The 20,971-nt window shown below is 37.4% G+C and overlaps 3 protein-coding genes and 1 long non-coding RNA gene across 4 annotated transcripts in view; all 4 read right to left on the bottom strand.

The window, feature by feature from the left end:
- LOC129375238 (uncharacterized) overlaps positions 1-3,045 on the bottom strand; it is a 4,333-nt gene extending 1,288 nt beyond the window's left edge. The window contains exons 1-3 of the mRNA XM_055054169.1: positions 3,015-3,045; positions 599-922; positions 47-496 (exon numbers count right to left, since the gene is read on the bottom strand). Of these exons, the coding sequence (XP_054910144.1) occupies positions 47-496; positions 599-922; positions 3,015-3,045 (805 nt within the window). The remainder of the gene's footprint in view (positions 1-46; positions 497-598; positions 923-3,014) is intronic.
- An 818-nt stretch (positions 3,046-3,863) lies between these two features.
- On the bottom strand, positions 3,864-9,019 carry LOC129375367 (uncharacterized). Its single transcript, XM_055054399.1, has 8 exons — positions 8,970-9,019; positions 8,540-8,848; positions 8,125-8,439; positions 7,696-7,785; positions 7,427-7,455; positions 7,035-7,094; positions 5,322-5,381; positions 3,864-4,372 (listed from the first exon to the last, which is right to left on the bottom strand). The coding sequence occupies exons 1-8, from the start codon at positions 9,004-9,006 to the stop codon at positions 4,280-4,282; spliced, it is 993 nt and encodes a 330-aa protein (XP_054910374.1). The 5' UTR covers positions 9,007-9,019; the 3' UTR covers positions 3,864-4,279.
- Positions 9,020-10,460: 1,441 nt separating this feature from the next.
- LOC129375239 (uncharacterized) lies at positions 10,461-18,391 on the bottom strand. The gene is made up of 12 exons (XM_055054170.1): positions 18,364-18,391; positions 16,267-16,599; positions 15,186-15,515; positions 14,762-15,043; positions 14,391-14,486; positions 14,284-14,315; positions 14,038-14,160; positions 12,446-12,470; positions 12,244-12,324; positions 11,625-11,915; positions 11,280-11,386; positions 10,461-10,993 (listed from the first exon to the last, which is right to left on the bottom strand). The coding sequence occupies exons 1-12, from the start codon at positions 18,389-18,391 to the stop codon at positions 10,916-10,918; spliced, it is 1,806 nt and encodes a 601-aa protein (XP_054910145.1). The 3' UTR covers positions 10,461-10,915.
- A 787-nt stretch (positions 18,392-19,178) lies between these two features.
- LOC129375373 (uncharacterized) lies at positions 19,179-20,874 on the bottom strand. Its single transcript, XR_008607623.1, has 3 exons — positions 20,792-20,874; positions 19,862-19,930; positions 19,179-19,407 (listed from the first exon to the last, which is right to left on the bottom strand). It is a non-coding gene; the product is annotated as an uncharacterized LOC129375373 (long non-coding RNA).
- Between the last annotated feature and the right edge of the window lie 97 nt (positions 20,875-20,971).

Below are 20,971 nucleotides of genomic sequence, written 5' to 3' on the forward strand. Positions count from 1 at the left end.
ATATCTACATACATTGATGGAAATGTTCTGGAATGGAAAATATCACCTTGATGCCTAGAATACGTCCTGTTGTCTGTTGCATTGCCTTCGAGACTCGTCCATTTCCTGCTGACCGATGGCAGATTCGCTGTTGTTGCTGTGGCGATTGTTGGTTTTCTTGTGGTGAGTAAAGTTGCTGTGTTTGTTGTTGTTTTTGCTGTGGCTGTTGCATCTTTTTCTCCGTCTTCCTCATCGAAGGACGGAGGCCTGAAGCTGAACAGCTGAACCTCTCCAGTGGTTTTATCTGTCACTTTGCATTTCAGTAACTCATAAATGTTTGACTTTTGATTGAACAGAGATGTTGTAAATGTCACAGTGGCCAAACAGGAATATGATAATACCTCTACACCTGAGGGCATTTTCTGCTCAAACACCCACTCTACTGTGTGAGTGCAGTAGTTATGTTCCTGTAAAGAGCAGCGCAAGCTAACATCTCCATTATTCTCCTGTTCACTCACTGCACAAAAGTCACATGTAGAGAGGAAAAAGAGAATACATCCAAGTTATTATAGCTATATTTATGTTGAGGTAACAAGCATATTTTTATGAAAAGACTCACCTCTAATAACAGACACATCAACCAGAGACTCTTGATTTGCCAGCAGGTTTTGTTTGCAGGTGTAAATCCCAGCATCCTGAAGCGTGATCTTCTTTATAACCAAAGAGCAGTTCGCTGTTAAGCTCAGTCTACTGGAATCAGGTATTGTATTTTTGTTCATTTGCCCATTTTCAAAGATGGTCCCTTCCTGCATAAAGTTTCTGTACGTCCACGTTGTCCTGTCACAGCTTTTCTGATCTTTTCTTATATTTTCACAAGACAAAGTTATTTTGTCTCCTGCTTGGACGGTGAAGAAGGATGAAGTTTGTCCCTCTGGTGCTGCTGCTGAAAAAAAATCCAGAATAAAAACTTTCAAGAGTCACAAATACATCAGACAGGAATACTGCAGTCAATCAAAAAGACTCGTACCTGAAAAATGAAACAGAATCATCAAAAAAGGTCCAATAATCGACCCGAATCGAATCATTGTTCTCTGCTCTATTGTCATGGTCAGATAATGGTGAAATGGCTCCTTCAGGAAGATGGAAACATGTGCAGGGGGGTTTGTGAGGTGTTACTTCCTCATAGTTCACACTTTATGACTCACTTCTGACGCCTTAATGAAAATGTATTTCATGTTTTGAAACAAAAGTCAGATATTTTCAGTGTGATTATTTATTCAATAGTTTTTAGAGTATGTTTAAGTTTCATCGTTTTATTGCTTTCTATATTTTTTGTTTGTTTGTTTTATTTTGATCAGTTTAATGTCCAGCTGCATCAGAGGGGCTTAGTCAGCTGCTAGGTGCAGTTGTGGTTAACAAGGTGTTAGTTTCGAAACTCAGTACTGGCAGGCGCAAATTTTCCACTGTGCACAAATAAAACAGAAAATAAAATGTTATTAATAGTATGGTCACAACATTCTGCAAGACAAAAAAAGTGCTTTAATATCATTGAAATATGAGATATTGCCTCATATACATTAAGAAGCATTGTTAATTGCTTCTTAACAAAAAAGCCTAAACCTATTTTTACAAATCTGACTGAATTTTTCTGTAATGCAGTCAATGGCATCAAATATTCAGCTGATGGCTGCAGAAAGCCACTTCAGAAGATTCAGCTTGGAAAGAAGTAATTTAATCTTTAGGTTGTTTAATTGTTCCAGTTTGATAAAATAATAATCCCTTTAAATAATAGGCTACAGAAAATAAAATCTATGCCCATAAGAGAATGAATTTATTGAAATAAGACACTTTTGACACGGAGTTTGCACCTCATTAATGTTTTACAGTGTAATTATTATTCTTGACCACCAGATGGGGGTGTAATTCTGAAAGCATTTAGCAGCTTTTAATTTCTAGATATCATTTACAATTTTAAAATATTAAGTTATATCTACGCTCATTATGCATTGTTTGTATTTGTACCAGAAAATCTTTTAAAATGCATCAAAACATTTCTATGAATTTCAGGAATTTACACCATTTAATTTCTTGGAGTTTATATTCCTTAATTTTGTATAAAGTAATTATTATGCTCCACCACCAGATGGGGGTGTCATACCTATATTTTAACACCTCCCAATTCAATGATGAACAATTTTAATATTAAATAAGATTTACGAGTGGCTGGAGAGAGAGAGGACTGGGCTTGACCCTGCGACCCCTCGACCCAACACTGATACAGCGGAAGAAAATGGATGAATGGATGGATGGATGGATGGATGGATGGATGGATGGATGGATGGATGGATGGATGGATGGATGGATGGATGGATGGATGGATGGATGGATGGATGGATGGATGGATGGATGGATGGATGGATGGATGGATGATGGATGGATGATGGATAAATGGATGGATTGAAACGCTGAAATTTTTAATAAATTCCTGAATTTTTTCAGTGATTTCTTGATTCATTTCATTAAATTTCATGGAATGTAATTATTATTTTCCACCACCAGGTGGGGGTGTCGTCTTCACATTTCAACAGCTCCTAATCCAAATAAGTTTATTTACTCTCTGTGCATTTGTTCGATGTCTTTTAAAAGTTATAATTTTGGAATTTATATGAATATTTGAATTTTAAAACTGTTAAATTTTACAGTAAATTTTATTTTTCTTCCTTATCCGCAGCTGGAGGAAAACAGGATTTGAGAAATGGTCACATTATAATGTTGTTATGCAAGATAATTCTCGTTGTCGCCCAACAATTACAAGTCAATTGCAAGTGATTCCAGATGTAAAAACATCCGTCCATTTAAGGGTTAATAAGCGATTTATTTTATGTAAACTATTTATTTCTAAATCTTTACCTGTGATGTCTGAGTACTGATGACTCTCTGCTTCGCTACTAATCTCTAACCAGATTGAAAAGGAAGTAAAATTGTTTCTATATAAATCTGGTTAATCTTCTCTTACACTTCATGTCGACTCCAACTTTCCACCACCGTCATGTCGGCCATCACCATGTTAGGTTTTAAAACTTTGTACATTTTTTAATTGATAGCTAGAATAAAGTAATTGTAAATACAAAACTTAAAGGAATATGAGTCAGTTTCCTGTTTTTCTCATATGAACAGATGGATCTGTAAAGTGGTTTTCTACAAACAAGCTGCTCTTTCTGTGGTTAGTCAGTTCGTCAGCATTATGACTCCTTCATATTTGCTCCATCCTTTGCTTTATTAGACTTTCAATAGATGTTTGTTTTTATTGAAGGATGAAAAATGTTTTCACACTTAACTCTATGCATCGTTATTATTATCTATACGCTGCTGCTCCACCATTGTTCTGTGTTTCTCTCTGTTCACTGAACAGAGAGTCTGAGAGGAGAAGGGCCTCGAGTTGCGTAAACGGTCACTTCCTCTTCTGAAGTGGTGACTCTTCTGTCTCAATAGTTTCCGATGCTTTAACCATTTTAAAGTGAAAAAAGCTCATTATATAAAAAAATAGAAGATTTGCAACCTGCTTTGATTAAATATTTTGAGTTGTCTGTTCTTGTGCATGAATTTAAGAGAGATTCCATATGATTAAAGTTTCTTTGAGCGGATGTAGGTGTGTGGTTGGAAAAGTGGTTTCTTCTGTTCATGCTACATGAACAGGAGTTACGTTATCTGCACTGGTCTGGCTCAGCTGTGGTTGAAACAGTCATGCTTCATAGCTTGACTAATGCATGCAATTGATTTGCTGAGAAAGATGCACAAAACTTTTATTAGATTGACAGACGTAGATCACCAACTCAATCAGAAAAATGTTCCATTTATTTCAGGATGGAAACGATGACAAGCATTTTAAAATATTGTTTATAACACATTGAACAAAAACTTTAGATGAACTCTTTCTACTTGAGAGCAGCAACTCGCTCTTCCTGGGTTTCGGCTCTGAGATCATGTTGATCAGAACCTGTGAGGGCGGATCATGAAGTCCAACAGCCAATCAAACTTTAAGCAGCATGTCTGAAAGTCCCGAGTTAGTTTCACTTTGAAGCTACGCTTAAGGTAAACTACAATAATAAAACATTTCAGAAAATCGACATCGATGGTCCTAACTTCCTTCTGTTCACTGATTGGCCTGGTAAAAGTTGTCCTAGAGGAATCCACTGCAATGGGAGAAATGCTTTTACTAGCTTTCGTTTAGTTTTTGACTAAAATTTGCTTAAAGCAAACTTTTTTGAAAACCAAATCCAATATTTTTTTAAGACAGTTTTCACTCAGTAACATCATCTGTTTCTGTTTTCTTTTTGACCTCGGCATAGACTGCAGTATCTCCAGGAGAATAGTTGTCCTCGGAGGAATGAACCTAAAAATGATCAAGAAAACACAACATTTAGCCAGAGGGGCGACCAGGAAACATTTTTAAAGATCTTTGACTTCACTCTGCCCGCTGGCCCTTACTGATTTGATTTCAGTGTTTAGAACAGACTTAACACAAATATTGCAGTTGGACATCATTCCTGATCACTAAATATGATCCACTGTCCTGTTTTAAAAAGTGCTAGAAACCGGCACATGATCAGCAGGTAGAGTAATAAAGGTGCTTTCACACCTGATAATCCAGTAGACTCAGTTTGATTGGTTTGTTTTCACACTGCAGTGTGTCAAACGATCCAAACTAGTAGAAAAACCTGTTCGCCTCCTCGCCTGTGGTGGCGCTACTCCAAGAACTACTGAGGGGAACACAAATACCTCTGAAGAAGCTCAATTTCCTGCTCCATGTAATGTAAACAGAAAAGCACTGGCATCAGATTTTAACGGTTGAAGGGTTTCTGTTTTGGTAAAAGACCAGAAGTCTAGCAGTAAACTCTCACATTTGTTTTTATTGTATTTACCCAGAATACCCTGTGCTGCAGTCAACTTCCTGCTTTTGCAGTGATCTCTAGTCTGGCTGCAACCACATCTGCATTTGAGAGTTGAGTTTAATCGAACAGAGACTTTAGTTTTCATGCAGACCAGAGTTTGGTTTTTGATCCGTATCAGTTTTATTGCGCGTTCACACCTCACAAAACAAACCAGATTTTCAAGGCAAATGTCAAACTGCATCCTCACATTTCATTGCTTCACCTGCTACCTGGAACTTTGTGCATAACAGAGTTCATGTACACCGTCCCAATACAAATGCCCAACAATAACACACATGTAAGGTGGCTGGTTTACGTAACAATCTATCATTAAATATCATCATGTAAATTAGTCAGGCAGAACATTTTAAAATTGTGATTTATATTTAAATATTAAAATAAATGACTCACCTGTTTTTTCCTCTTTGCGTAGCAGACTGAGGCGTAGTACACACACTCTGCAGGTTCAACCTGGAAGCAGAAAACACTAGAATATCAGTTCATCGAGTTTAAACTACACCATGTTCCAAATTATTATGCAAATTATATTTTTCCCTCATTTTCTTAAATGGTCAATGCAAATGAGCCAGGATAACAAAAGTCATCATCCGTCAGAGTATAAATTTAAAAGTATTGAAAAAACCTCCCAATGATGACTATATTCTTCAAAAATAAAAAAAACTGTTCCAAATTATCATGCACAGCAGAGTCTCAAAACATTTATAGCTAGTAAAGAATTGAAAATGGTCATTTGTTGAATTTGCAGCATGAGGAGATCAGATTCACTGAATCAAAAACTATTTCAATCAAAAACATCCTAACAGACCAAGTTACATGTTAACATGGGACCTTCTTTGGTATCACTGCATAAACCTTGATACATTTAACTTGTGAGTTTCTGGAAAGTTTCTGCCTGAATTTCTTTGCAGGATGTCAGAAAACCTTCCCAGAGCTGCTGTTTGATATGAACTGCATCCCACCCTCAGGCCTTCTGCCTGAGGAAACTCCAAAGGTTCTCAATGGGGTCAGAGGTCAGAGGAGGACACCATGAGTTTCTCCCCTTTTGTGCCCATAGCAGCCAATGACACAGTGTTAGTCCTTGCAGCATGAGTTGGTGCATCGTCATGCATGAAGATGATTTTTGAACCATGAAAGAAAGTGATCAGTCAGAAAGTCCATTTACTTTGCTGAAGTCATTTTCACACCTTCAGGACTCTGAAAGGGCCGACCAGCTCTCTCTCTCTCTCTTACTCTCCCCATGGTTTGGGCCCACAGCATGACTCCACCACCTCCTTGCTGACGTCACAGCCGTGTTGGGACGTGGTGGCCGTCCAGCACCATCCACTACTGCGTCCATCTGGACCATCCAGAGTTATACAGCAGTTATGAGTGAACAAGTCTGTTTGAAAATGAATCTTCATGTACAGCTGGGCCCATTGTGACTGTTTCTGCTTGTGAGCAGGTTAGGGGCCCAATAGTAGGTTAGGGGCCCAATAGTAGGTTTGGGGCCCAATAGTAGATTCAAGCACCGCATGAAGCCTCTGGAGGATCCTCAGCCATGAGGTTCGCGGGACTCCAGAGGCACCAACAGCTTTAAATGCCTGTTTGCTGCTTTGTGAGGGCATTTTAACAGCTGCTCTCTTAATGCCTGGGAGAAACCTTCCTCATTCTGCCTTTATCTGCTCAAACCCGTCTGTGCTCCGAATCAACCAGATATTCTTCACAGTGCAAAGATCACGCTTAAGTTTTCGTGAAACATCTAATGTTTTCATACCTTGTCCAAGGCACTGCACTATTTGATGCTTTTCAGCAGCAGAGAGATTCTTTCTCTTTCCAATTGCTTGAAACCTGTGGCCTGCTTAAAAATGTGGAACATCCTTCTTCCAAATTAGGCAAATTCTGACAGGTGTCTGAGATTGATTTCAGTGATCCAAAGAGCCCAGAGGCACAACATCATCCATGAGTTTAATTGAGAAGGAAAAAAAATATCTTTGACACTTTCATCCAATTTTCATAATAATTTGGAACGTGGTGTAATCTGTAAATAAGATTCAAAAGTGTCTTTCACTCAAACAGTTCAAAGACAATAAACACCAGTTTGAACTGGTTTTACTGTGTTTTTACCATAGCTTCACTGGTTTCTGGATCCAAAACTGTGCCTTCAGGTTGTAAGATGGGCTCCTGCTGAAAATACAGAAAAAACAGCAAGTGAATATAAGTCCTTGATTCATTTCATTGTCAGTATATATAAATAATGAATGCTAATAATGTGAGCATTATTCCTGTTGTAAAATCAATTTGTCAAGCAATTTGTTTCCAACTAAAAGAACGATTTGCAAACAAGATTATAATAAACACAACCGGCAAGTCGCTTTGCTAGAGAAACATATGAAACTTGTCCATATTGGAACTGATCAGTCCTACAACTACCAACCTGGACACAAAACTTTAGTACTTTACTACCTTAATGATTCTCTACATGCAGTGCAAAACCTAAAGCGTTGATGCAAACTCACCGTGTTTTCTTCCTTCTTGATTTCACTTCCTGAAAAAACAATGGAGGTGAATTCAGCTTCATAGTGCAATACAAAATAATCACTTCTGTTCCTTAATCACCAGATTTAGAAGATACATTCTGTTATGGATCATAACGGTCTCATGTTCTTTTCAAGCACTTTGTTCTAAGTTTATGACAAAGTCATTGTCTGTAACGTAATATTGATGCAGTAAAATGGTTCAACGTAAATTTAGAACGAATAAAAGATGAATCTGTGAATGTTCTGACCTTTAGTTTTCTTCCATTTGATGAACAACAGAATGATTATTAAAATGGCTGCTGAAGCCACAGAAACAACAATGTGCCACCAAGTCCAACCTGGAAAGAGAGTTTGAACTTCAAAACGGAGACAAACTGAGGAAACTAGAAAGATGAAGAGAAAGTTTCCTCTGGGAGTTTGATTCTTCAAAAAAGTAGTTTTGGAGATTTGTATAGTTTTGAAATTTGATTCTTTGTATAAGCTGTGAGTTGTCGGTTCAAATCTCCACTCAGTCAGTGTTGGACGCTAACCTTAGCCTTCATAAGAAATACTTAGAATCACTCAAAAGTACCTTTTGGTAACGTTAATGACTTTGTAATTATCATGCTAGGATTATTTGCTTCATTATATTTTTTTTTTTTTTTTTTTTTTTAAACGTAAGTTCATAATGGACTCACCTGTATCATGATCTGCATTATGATCTGCATTATGCTCTGCATCATGATCTGTTGGCTGGTGGCTGAAGGTGAACAGCTGAACTTCTTTAGTTAAGATATTTGTGACTTTACATTTTGTAGAGCTAAAAAATGTTGAGTTTTGATGAAGGGAAGTTGTCAGTACCGCAGTAGAACGATAGAAGGGCGGTGATGGTTCTGAATGTGAGGATGTTTCTCCTTCCCCCTCATGCAGCCACTCCACTGTGTGTCTATTGAACTCATAATCCATCACAGAGCAGCTTAAGATGAATGATATATTGGTCTTCTGTTCAGTCACTGGTGAAGATGGAGAAATTCAGAGACATAAAGTGTTAGATCATCTGAATACTTTACTGTTTCAGTGGGTTGTTCTAACAGAAAACATGTAAAAACTCACAGAGAACAACAGATAGATAAACTGGGGAGTTTGATCTTTGTTGTCCTGTTAACTGGCTGCAGGTGTAACGACCAACATCCTTCATGGTGACCTTCTTTATGACCAGAGAGCATTTGGCAGAGACATTCAGTCTGTCTGATACAGTTAAATTAAACTTTCCATCTTCAAACAGCGTCACTGCTGATGATTGGAACAAAGTCCAAGTTGTTGTGTTACATTTATTCTGACCATCCGTCACGTATTTACAAGGCAAAGTCACTTCATCACCAACTCTGACCACAAACACAGACACTTGATGTCCTGCAGCTGCTGTTCAGAGAACAAGACAGAAAATGGATAAAACTGATCATACAACACATTGATTAATGAGAAAATGTGTTTCATAAATATAAATACAGCTTTGTAATGTTATTGTTAAAGGTTTACTTACCTGTAACTGTAATCATCAGTATCAGCTGTAAATACATTTTGATCTCTGTATTAAATCATGTTCCTCTCTGTCTCGCCTTGTGAACAAATGATTCAGATCATCAGTGGTTTCCTCTTAAAGCTGAAAACGTTGCAGCCTGTCTGCAGGGTGTCACTTCCTCATGACACAATATTTCTGTCTTACATCACAGACTTGCTTCTTCATATATGTTTTTATAACTTTTAATTTCTAGCTTGTTCTAAAAACTGTGAACATCTCACTCTGTATTTATCTAACACTTTGATTTGTTTTCATGTGTTGAAATATAAACTTTTATGTATGAAAGAACAACAGAAAAAGAAGCAGCAGAAATGTGGGCGTGTCTGAGGTTAGAGGTGTTAGTTTCATCAGTGAGAACAGAAACGCGTCATCTGGATGCTGCGTCTTCTCATGATAAAGATACAGATAAATATGCACGTATTTATCATGATCTGTGGTTTTCATACATCAGATAAGTTTTCTAAGTTGAACTACTAATTATTTATGAGTCATTTCTCTTGAGCAGCTTGCTGGCAGGTACCAGGTTAACCTTTCACCCCTTTTGGTTTGTCAGAGCATCACCCTAAGAACATGGCAGGAAGTTTCTTCCACATGAGAATGGCATCTGCAAGAAGGGTTGCAAGAAGCATTGAGGTACTCAGGTTCTGCACATGGTGCAGTTGGTAGCACCACAATAACTGTACATTTACTGCTATATGTGCATTTTCTTAGTATCTTTCCTGCAGTATTGGCTTTCAGTTCCACTCCATTTCCAGGATGCTTGTTGCTACTCGTTCCTTTTGGCTCAGCATAATTCTTACTCTCAACAATGGAGAAACTGGCACACACACGACCAGATCTTGGCTCCATGTTTGTAGCTTATATGTTAAATATTGCATTCCTTATAGTTACCAGTGTTGCTGTTTGGGGGGATCAGAAGTTGTTTTTCTCCTTTTTTGGGCAGAGTGGTTTTGAACGAGCTACATTTACTTGTAGTTGAGTAAGATTTGACCATGAGTATCAATACTTAAGTACTAACTAGAGCATCGTCCACCATTGGTTATCCAGGCTAATGTAGGACATACCTCCTGCTGTGAGGCCTTGGAGCAGCTTGCTGGCATGTACCTGGTCAACCCTTCACCTCTTTTGGTTTGTTGGAGCATTGCCCTGAGAAAATGACAGGAAGCGTGTTGTACATGACACTAGCATCTGCAAGACGGGTTGCAAAAGGCACAGAGGCAAAGTTCACATTGACGCTCAAACCCCCAATTGTTTTTCATAGTCCTTCACATTACTTTTAAAACTGACCCACATGTGCAACAGAACGAGACCTTCTCTGCTTCAGTTAACCTCCCCACAGATCTTCACTGCATTACTGACACATGAAAAAAAATTTGCATCAGGCTAAATATTGTTTATTATCAGCCAAGTTTTATTTGGAAGTTTGCAGAGCAGCAGCACACTTATATCAACAGTTTTTCTTTTGCAATTACATATTTTTTGGTTTATCACAGAAAATATTTGGACAAATCTCCAGCTCACTGAACTGTGAAAGGCAACAATTTACAAAGCAAACAAAGCAGCTGATCGTTTTCTTTTCTATGCGTCAAAATAAAGACCAGCATTTTGGGAAAACTGCATCAAAAAATGAATCTTTGACTGTTACACACCTCATAAAACTAAAAACAAATGTCCATCAAAATATGAAACAGCTGAATTTGTTTTGAAGTATAGCTTACATAGAGGTAAGTTATATCTTACTGCACTGTCGGAGCGCTGTAAGTCCAACAGCGCCCTCTACTGGCTGGGGTCACTTCACAACAAAAACAACTGATCCATTCATTTCTAAACATTCTTATCCCACTTCATGGGCCTCCACAGTTACTTTATGAAACTGTTTTCCTTTATTTAAAATCTAAATCTACCAGTTAGTTTCTGTCAGCAGCAGGAAGATTCTCTCTGTTTTCCTCCATGACTGTTTCTTCATTATCATCCATGAGCCTCTGCTGAAAACAAAATATGTTTAAATTACATTTCTTGCAATTCTCACTACAACAATAATGAATCAGTGATGTGGTGTTCTGATACCTGCTGTAATTTCCTGTTTGGCTATTTTAGATTTACAAAGTTTGAACCGAGTTTTCTTCTTCCTGGTTTTCATTTGTACATTTTAACATCATGCAGATGTTTATGTTAATCTGCATTTTCTTTGCTGATGACATTTTAAAATGTCATCATCCTGGTTTCCCAAAACATTTCATGTGTAAACGTTTCATCTGTGACTGCTCTCACCGTTTTGTTTTTCATCTTCATGTTGACTGCAATAACAGATGTAAGGAGCGCTGCCAAACCCACAGACACAGCAATACATCTCAGAACGTACGAAACATCTGGAAAACCTGAAAATACAAAGATTGAGATTAAACGAGACAAAGTTTACCAACAACACCGATATCGAAGTACTGATCACCGAGTAATCTTCTGCTTGTCTTTATTTTTGGATTTTGTATTATATATATTTTTCAGACAAAAGACGATGAGAAGAAGCTTAAAAAATGCATGAAACTGGTTTTGTTATGTGAGATTTATGAAGTGTATGTAGATGTTCTTAGGTTAGATTGTCTATTATGGACTCACCTGCATTATGATCTGCATTATGATCTGTTGGCTGGTGGCTGAAGGTGAACAGCTGAACTTCTTTAGTTAAGATATTTGTGACTTTACATTTTGTAGAGCTAAAAAATGTTGAGTTTCGATGAAGAGAAGTTGTCAGTACCGCAGTAGAACGACACCAGGGCAGTGATAAGTCTGAATCTGAGGATGTTTCTCCTTCCCCCTCATGCAGCCACTCCACTGTGTGTCTATAGTTCAGATGATCCGTCACAGAGCAGCTTAAGATGAATGATATATTGGTCTTCTGTTCAGTCACTAATGAAGATGGAGAAATTCAGAGACATAAAGTGTTAGATCATCTGAATACTCTACTGTTTCAGTGGGTTGTTCTAACAGAAAACATGTAAAAACTCACAGAGAACAACAGATAGATAAACTGGGGAGTTTGATCTTTGTTGTCCTGTTAACTGGCTGCAGGCATAATGACCAACATCCATCATGGTGACCTTCTTTATGACCAGAGAGCATTTGGCAGAGACATTCAGTCTGTCTGATACAGCTAAATTAATCTCTCCATCTTCAAACAGCGTCACTATTGATAATTGGATGAAGATCCAAGTTGTTGTGTTACATTTATTCTGACCATCCGTCACGTCTTTACAAGGCAAAGTCACTTCATCACCAACTCTGACCACAAACTCAGACACTTGTTGTCCTGCAGCTGCTGTTCAGAGAACAAGACAGAAAATGGATAAAACTGATCATACAAAACATTGATTAATGAGAAAATGTGTTTCATAAATATTAATACAGCTTGTTAATGTTATTGTTAAAGGTTTACTTACCTGTAACTGTAATCATCAGTATCAGCTGTAAATACATTTTGATCTCTGTATTAAATCATTTTCCTCTCTGTCTCGCCTTGTGAACAAATGATTCAGATCTTCAGTGGTTTCCTCTTAAAGCTGAAAACGTTGCAGCCTGTCTGCAACGTGTCACTTCCGTTTGAGTTCGACTTTTGTCTCACATTAGAAGCTTGTTTGAGTAAATTTTTTACAACATTTTAAACCCAATTTCTCATTTTAATAACCGAGGACATCAGTATTGTTACTGTTTTCTAGTTTTAATGTGTCAAACATACACTTTTCTATAGTGAAGAGTAAGGAACAGAAATGTAGTGAAGTTTGAGGTTAGAGGTATTAGTTTCATATGTTAGCTGGGCTGAACAGAATGTAGCAGCTGTTTTTTTTCTTGCTCTGATGAAGAGAAAAACATTTGCACTCATTTGAAGCATGCGCCTTATCAGCGGCCTGGGAGTTTCAGGGTTTTGATCTTTTTGTTAGCTGTTTCTTAGATGTTTTTAAAACTGCACTCTTCTCTTTCTGGAATCTCATCCAGTCTCAGGAATCTGCTGCATCCACTTTTCCAGTTTCTGGATTACAGTTTGATGCTCAGATGATGAAATTTGACTCTATGCAACTTTTCCTGCTTGAACTTTTCATGTTCCTTCTTGATGTTTGCATCACTTGCTCCACCTTCTTTTCTCTAATCTGGTTGGTTGGATCTGAGAATCCCCCAGCATTTAATCCCTATTGTTCTCCATGATTCTTCACCGTATTTCCTACTTTGCTTGGGTATTTATTTTTTCTCAAACTTATTTGAGTTATTTATTTGATAAAAACTTATTTAGAACCTGACCAGTTAAAATGGAGCAGCCTTTAAATTCCTGCTTTTGATTTGTCAGAGCCTCACCCTTAGGTTGGATGTAATATTAACATAACTTAATATTAACAGGATATTTACGCCACCTAGTGGTGACATGTCATCTTAGAATAATCATATTTCATCAGAATCAGCAGAGCTGTTGCAGGCTGAAACTGCCGAGGAACAGTCCCAATATAAACAGCATCATGGTTGTAATAAATGCAGCAAAGGAGGATTTAAGGGTTTAGAGTAATTATTTTAACCAACACTTAAAATAAACAAAACCGGAATTTTAAAAAGACGAGTTTTATGATACAATAACTCTCCTTTAGTTTTCAGTCCAGCACACTGTTATCAAGGAGCCCCTAATCTTATACCAGAATCAAATGGAGAAACATGAGAGAACTTAAGAACAGGACCAAGAGTTTAATCTGTAGGTTAGAAATATCTTAAATAAGAAGCAAACATCACCTGCATAGCAATGGTAAATAATTAACTAAAACGTTCCCAAATTGAATTATAATAAAAAACTGCCCACATACTAAAAAAGACACAGAAATGGATTATTTGAGTAAATAACAAAAAAATATATATTTTTTTAATAACTCAGTATAAAATTGTTCTAACTTGTTTAGAATCTTTAGCAGAAGCAGAAACTGTGTCACTCAATAAAGATGATGTCACTGCTAATAATTCACACTTTGAAATGAATAAATGTTCAGATTTGAATAACTCTATTTTTTTTCAGAGTATAATCATTTTCCAGGGAGTGAATGTTGAGGTTGTTCATTGGTTCAGAACAAAAATCTCCAATTTCCTCATAGATCACCATTTCTTCATCTTCATCACCGTCACTCTGTAAAACCAACAAAACACTCAATGTTTGGAAAACTGAGGCTCTACTTTGGAAAACCACTAACAGTCAAAAGTATTTTAATCAGCTTTTGTTGTTTTAAATACTTTATTGATCCAGATTTACCTCCACAATCCCAGGAATCTTTGTCTTGTTTCCTGAAAAGAGTAAAAATCTCAACTTTAGTTCAGCCTCAACCAAAAAACCCAAAACTCGTCAAGAAATCTTCTCACCTTTAGTTTTTGTCCAGATTTCCACTCTGACAACAGAAATGATGAGAACTGCCAAACTGACAGATACAATGATCCATCTCATCAAATATGGAAAGTCTGAAAACAATAACAAAATATTCTTAGAAACTGACATTTTCACTCTGAACATTCAGATTAAACTTTAAACACTACAAAATTAAAATATTATAGCAAAATGACAATGTGAATCCTTAAAATAAGTGCTATCTACATAACTAAAATCTGTGTTATATTTGTATTGTAACTAATTTAGATAAAAGCTGCAAATGCATCTAAATGCCAGGCTGAAATTTAGCTGTGAAAAATGTGTTTCTGTAAAGACTGATGAAAAACGTAGAAATGCAGATTCTCACCTGATTTTTCACCAGAGAACTGAGGCCTGAACACAAACAGCAGAACTTCATCTGTGTACGAATTCATCACTTCACATTTCAGTGACTTGTAAACTTCTGACTTCTGTTCAGGGTCGGTTGCAGTAAAAGTCACATTGGAGGAGCAGGAACTTGTTGATATCTCCACCTGTGATGTCATTTCCTCTTCGCCCTCAAACATCCACCTTACTGAGTGAATACAGTGTCCAAATACCAACAGGGAGCAGAACAGAGTGACTCTGCCATCTTGCTTCTGTTCACTTACTGGTGCAGGGACAGATGTAAAGAACAAGCATTCAGCAAATGAGCAACATGGAATCATGGTGGACTGGTCACATTACAAAAGTAATTGTAAACCACTTATTAATAAGCTCAAATCAAAGCAAAGATAATAAGTAATACTCACAGTTTATGACAAAAACATAAATGCCAAAGCCTGGTCCTTGGAGTTGATTGAGGAAATAAGTTCTGCTGGTGTAAGAACCGACATCCTGAGCAGAGACGTTCTTAATAACCAGGGAACAGTCGGCAGCCATAAACAGCCTGTTCAGTTTAGTTTCTGCAATGTCCATTAACCGCCCACTTTCCACCAGCATCACTGATTCCTTGAGTTCAGGACCAGCGAAGATCCAGGTGGAACCTTCACAGTTTTTCTGGTGGAACCCGTTTCCAGGGGGCAAAGTAACGTCGTCTCCAGTTTGGACAATGAAGAAGGACAGAAGTGATCTGATGGTGGCTGTTGACAGAAATGAATGAATGAATGAATGAATGAATGAATGAATGAATCCACTTTACATGAAAATCTTAAGTTGTTAGAATTATTTAAAGTCCAAAACTTTACAGGGAACTTTAATCCAGAAGTTCTAACGATATATTATGTAGCCTTTACTTCCAATGTAACAAACCAAATAATTTGACATATAAACTGTATATTTGACAATGATCAGATGGTGGTGACCTGTGGTTGGATTGTTTGTGAAGATGGCAGGTGTTTGTCCTGCAGGTTTTGTCGTTGGTGTTTCAGTTTTCGGTTTAGATGTTACTCTCTGGTCTGTTGGCGTCGTCACATTTCTGGAAGAAGTTGCAGAACTTGAATCTGAGAATCAAAAAATAAAATCCAGTTTTCACAGTTTTCAGCAGGAATCTGAACACTGATGGCCATAAATTAATGAAATAAAGAAAATGTTGCAGTTTCATCACATGGGAAGTGCAGATACACATCTAATAGAACTGATATCAATTATATGCATCTCACATAATCATTATGCAATAGAAAAAACAAAAGTTTATTTGATTGATATCAAAAACTACTTATTTAAAACTGTAATACTTGGTCACTTTTTAAATTACATTTTAATCCCTTGGAAGAAGGGAAGTTTCTAAGCATTTTCTAAGCAAAAGAAGAAACATGAAAGGATGACAGAAAGTCACTACTTTGTTGCATAAAAAGTCAGTTTGAGCTGAAATGAAAGAATTTAAACACTCACCATCATGAACAGATAGGATCACCTCAGCATCAGGTTTTTGTTGCCGTCCTGCTACAAACTGTCTGCAGAAGTAACGACCAGCGTCTTTATCCGTGACTCTCCGTATCAGCAGAGAACAATTTGTAGCAATCCTCAGTCTGTCTGATTTGGTTTTGGCTGCTTTGTAAATCTGTCCGTGTTCAAACAGCATCACTGTTTTGTTGGTTCTTGGGTTGCAGAAAAACCAATTGGTGTATTTACACTTCTCAAGATTATCTTTCAAATTTCCACAGGGAAGACTGACATCGTTTCCCTCTCCGATGGTGAAAGTGACTGGATTGTGCAGGAATGCTCCTGTTAAGAGAACAATAGGTGGAAAAGGAAGAAGAGTCAGGATTATGTATTTTCTGGGCACATTGGGCTATAAAATGGTGTTATCCAATGCCTATGTTACCTTCAGTTATGTTTATATATTAGTAAAAACTTAAACTGACAGTATGGTATTATATGTTTTCCAGACACATACCATAATCAAGTAACTATGTAATCTTCAGTTCTTATAAAAATGCCAGTAAAAGAAACTTTACTTTTAATTTAGCATCTAGAAATTGGGCCTCTGTCTCCAAATCTACCTTCAGGAAGTAATTTTATACAACACTGCCACTTTAAGTATATCATATTTATGAGTTATGATAGTTTGGAGCTGGTGAAGGACAGAGTCTAGTTTCATGATGTCAAGAAACTTGAAATTTCCATCAATACTTCTTAGTTGTGTTTTAGTTCTCTGTTAGGTTTTCCCTCAATCATGGAGATTTTTTTTCTTTTCAACTAGCAGACTCAGAAAAACTCCTGTATGCATCTGACTTTATCTCGCTTGGCTTTATCGAGTTGTGTTTTGTAAATGCTGATCAATATAGTTAGAACTACAATATGACTAAATTGTGTCTTTGCAATAAGATTAGCAGCATGGTGCATGAAGGAGACATGCAAAATGACTCATTGGCTTAGTATTTTCTGAAGGAACGCCCTGAGCTGTAAATGCACTAAACATTTGCTTTGTATGTATTTCTGTTAGATCTGGTCCTACCTGCCAACTGAAGCAGTAAAAACACGTTCATCCATCTGTATGGAAGCATTCTGCTGCTGTTCGTCTTCCTCTGTAGTCCTGATCGTAAATGGCTCAGGCTCAAGCATTTTGAAATATAAACTCTGATGCACTTTGTGTGGTTTGTGAGAGCTCACTACCTCACTCTGGTTTCCTTTTATATTTTCTCATCTCTGCTACTGAAAGGATTAATTAAAAACATTTTGGTATTTTAGTTTCAATAAAAGCTACGTCAGTCTGGCAGCAAACCCACCAGAGAAGAAATGCATTTAGATTCAATGCACCGCAGAAAAACATGGCTGACCATGTGGCTGCTATGGTATGATGTCGTATGAAACATCATAGCTGTCTGGTTGTGGGTGCTGAAGTGTTAGTTTCTATTGGTTGCATTACTCATGGGAAAGCAGGACATGCTGAAATTTGACTGACCTCTGCAGCATCATAAAACATACAATACTCCAGTGGGTTATGTTTTGTTGCTTGATTAGAGTTACGTTGCCTTTGGGTTTTTTTTGTTTTTTTTTTGTTGGTGTTTTTTAATGACTTCTTTAATCAGTTATTAGTGGTGTGTAAATAGTTAACAAGGTGGGAGTTTCTGTAGTTTGTGCTCATGCAGGTCATGTGGTTTTCTCAGACATAAGTTCCTCTATGAAACAAAACTCGGCCTTCGTGTCCCAACATAAGAATGAACTTCACCCCCGAAATGATAAAATACCAAATTCTTTATTGTCAAATCAGTCTATGACATAAAGCACAACCACAACTATCAACATGTTAGCAAAATTACTTTGAGTATAAATTATTTTAAGATGTGACACAGTAAAATATGGTTGAATAAACCGTACTGTTATTGGACAATGATGTCACAAAAACTTTGTTGTGGGAAAACACTGCTCTGTCTAATACAGTTAAATTATTAGTGACAAGCTGTCACAGCTTCAGGCTACCAGCAGATGCCACTAGTGAGCAGTGAATGACGCTTTGATGAGCCAACATTACTTCCCCAGTTTCACCTCTCATGGCCTCTGGGTTGAGACACATTTTCCTATTTTTGCTTCATGATGTCTCAAGACCAGAGGGGAAGAACACATTTTCATTGAGGACAAAATTGAGGAACTTGACTCTGAAGCTGTATTTCTCAGTTATATTATTTATTAACAGATGTGGCCGGGACAGGGAAGACTTATTATTACCTCAGGTTGCAACGTTACATACTGATAAACTGCTGTTGCAAACCACAGACAGTGTTTGACTGATCTGAGATCTGTTGATTCCCTTTTTTAACTCTGCAAGTTTCCTTAGACAGCAGGAATAACAGTCAGATGACACATGACCAACACTCTGAATGAGTCTCTATGGTATCATGCAGGATGAGCAACAAACTGGACACTTCACTTTTCAAAACTGAACCGTCTGATGACTTCGCTGTGGCTTTTTCATGTTATGACTCCAGCTGCTTCGGCCTCTTCACTCCATCTTCATTGCATTTCACTAGATATGGCAAGCAGTAACATACTTAATCTAACTTTGTTCCATCTGACCAGTCAGATTTTCTCACATGACCCAGATTAGGAAAACATTGATGACTACAACCTTCAATATGTTGTTTGAGAGAGCGATGAATCTCCTCTGGAGAGCTAACAAATATATTATTCAGTTTAAATCTGTGACGACAAACATAAAATCCTGGTATGTTATATATGTTTATACTTTCCTCTAGGAGCAGTAGTTACAGGATATCTTTAGGTACACACTTGGGTGTAAAAATATTATGACCTGTCTATAATATGTGGCTAAAGCAAAAAAATAAAACAAAAAGCCATTGCTTTGCTGGACAGAGAGGAAAGAAGAATATACAGCAGATTCTTGGGCCGGGAGTTGAGACCCGCTGCGCTGAAGACTCGGCCTCAGTACCTTGGGTCTTTGCTCAAGCTGCAAAGCTTTCAATGCTTTTTCTATGTCTTGTTGACTGTAGAATAAAGGCAGTCTGTGTCAGAGGAGACTCCTGAAGCAGAGGAAGACGTTCCCACAGTGCTGTAGATCACAGTTTCAGGGAACTGGAAGGAAAAATCACATTCACTATGATGTTTAGGGTGTATCAAAGTCTTAACAATCCAATTTCACATCAAATTTAAACATATTTGTGACAATTATCCTCCAGAAAGGGAGATTTTGTTTCAGGAAGCTAATTTTGTATCTATAGTTTAAGACTATTTGGAATGCTAATGCCACTAAATCAATACCAATAATATCCAGAATATCCCATTGTTTGTTTTTATTTCGTTTATTAAATACTATTCACAGCCGTGTGTTTATCAGCAGATAAAACAGAGTGTGTTTTTGAAATACACACTCTGCTGGATTTTATCTTTAAGCAATTTTATTTTATGTTTGTTTAGCTGTTTCAACCTGTTTTACTTTGTGGAAATTTATGTAGATTTTGCCAAAAGAACAGACATTAAATTATTCAAATACATATCTGATGGTTCTTTAATGCACTGAAAAACTCACATTGCCTGTTTTCTTTTTGGATTTCTTGAAGTTGATGGAGGCATAAGACAGACCGTCCTCTGATTCAGCCTGGACAGAGAAAAACACTTTTTAACATTTGACCTAAATAAAGCAGGATTTGAAAATAAAGTTTCATTGATCAGTCATTGCGGTTTCTATTAAAAATAAACAAAAACACAAGAATCAACAAACAATGCCAAACATAATAGTGTGTACATATGTTCACTTGCTCAGGCGATTTCGAATATTTTCTATCATGTTCAATAATCTTTTGACAAACAATCAACATCATTAGGATCAAAGCCAGGTTGTTGAGCAGCAGATCCTCATTTTTAAGTTTCATGGTATTGAGTGGTAGAATCAGGAACAAATGGGTGATAGTTATGGTTAACATTAAATGCAATGACTAACATGAATAGAAGCCAATACAATGTCCTGTATGGAAGAAACTGAAATGTTTGTGTGTATGTGTGCGTGCACGTGTGTGTGTGGGGAGGGGTTGGGGGAGGGGGGGGAGGTGTGTGTGTGTGTGTGGGGGTGTGTGTGTACGTGTGTGTGTGGGTGTGCGTGTGTATGTGTGTGTGTGTGTGGGGGGGGTGTGTATGTGTGTGTGTGGGGGTGTGTGTGTACGTGTGTGTGCGTGTGTGTGTGTGTCTGTGTGTGTGCGTGCGTGTGTGTGTGTGCGTTGTACTTGTAAAAGTTCAAATAGAGGACCATTTCCACCATTTTGACAAAAAAAGAGAGGTCATTGTGGAAAGTGAGGACCTTTTCCTGGCCCTCATCCTTTTGTAGTTCTACTTCACTCTATGTATAGAGGCATGGTAAAGGTTAGATAAAATGAATGGAAATCAATATAAAGTCCACAAATGTGTCTGTGCGTGTCTGTGCATCCATGTGTGCGTATGTGCGTGTGTTTGCATGTGCGCATACTGTATTTTGACTGGTTTCTGGAACAGCTAAGCCCTCTGAAGACTCTGGGTCCAGGTCCTGGTTTGTTGAAACTTTATGCTGGGGAACCTTACATCAACAAATTCACAGCAAGTGCCGTATATTACATAATTAAAGTACTATGGTTTAAAACAAATGACTATGTTTGGACAATGACCTGAA

The sequence above is a fragment of the Poeciliopsis prolifica genome, unplaced genomic scaffold (genome assembly GCF_027474105.1).
Source record: "Poeciliopsis prolifica strain line A6 unplaced genomic scaffold, Auburn_PproV2 SCAFFOLD039, whole genome shotgun sequence".
Taxonomy (NCBI): domain Eukaryota; kingdom Metazoa; phylum Chordata; class Actinopteri; order Cyprinodontiformes; family Poeciliidae; genus Poeciliopsis; species Poeciliopsis prolifica.

What these genes read in the sequence shown, in the direction of transcription:
- LOC129375239 (XM_055054170.1), bottom strand. Translation starts at nt 18,391, where the DNA reads ATGTGTCTCAACCCAGAGGCCATGAGAG. An exon ending in AATCTGGACAAAAACTAAAG is followed by an intron (nt 14,316 to 14,390) that starts GTGAGAAGATTT and finishes TACTCTTTTCAG; the next exon opens with GAAACAAGACAAAGATTCCT. An exon ending in ACTGATGATTACAGTTACAG is followed by an intron (nt 12,325 to 12,445) that starts GTAAGTAAACCT and finishes TTCTCTGAACAG; the next exon opens with CAGCTGCAGGACAACAAGTG.
- LOC129375367 (XM_055054399.1), bottom strand. Translation starts at nt 9,006, where the DNA reads ATGTATTTACAGCTGATACTGATGATTACAGTTACAG. An exon ending in CAGAAACCAGTGAAGCTATG is followed by an intron (nt 5,382 to 7,034) that starts GTAAAAACACAG and finishes TTCTGCTTCCAG; the next exon opens with GTTGAACCTGCAGAGTGTGT. An exon ending in ACGCAAAGAGGAAAAAACAG is followed by an intron (nt 4,373 to 5,321) that starts GTGAGTCATTTA and finishes GATCATTTTTAG; the next exon opens with GTTCATTCCTCCGAGGACAA.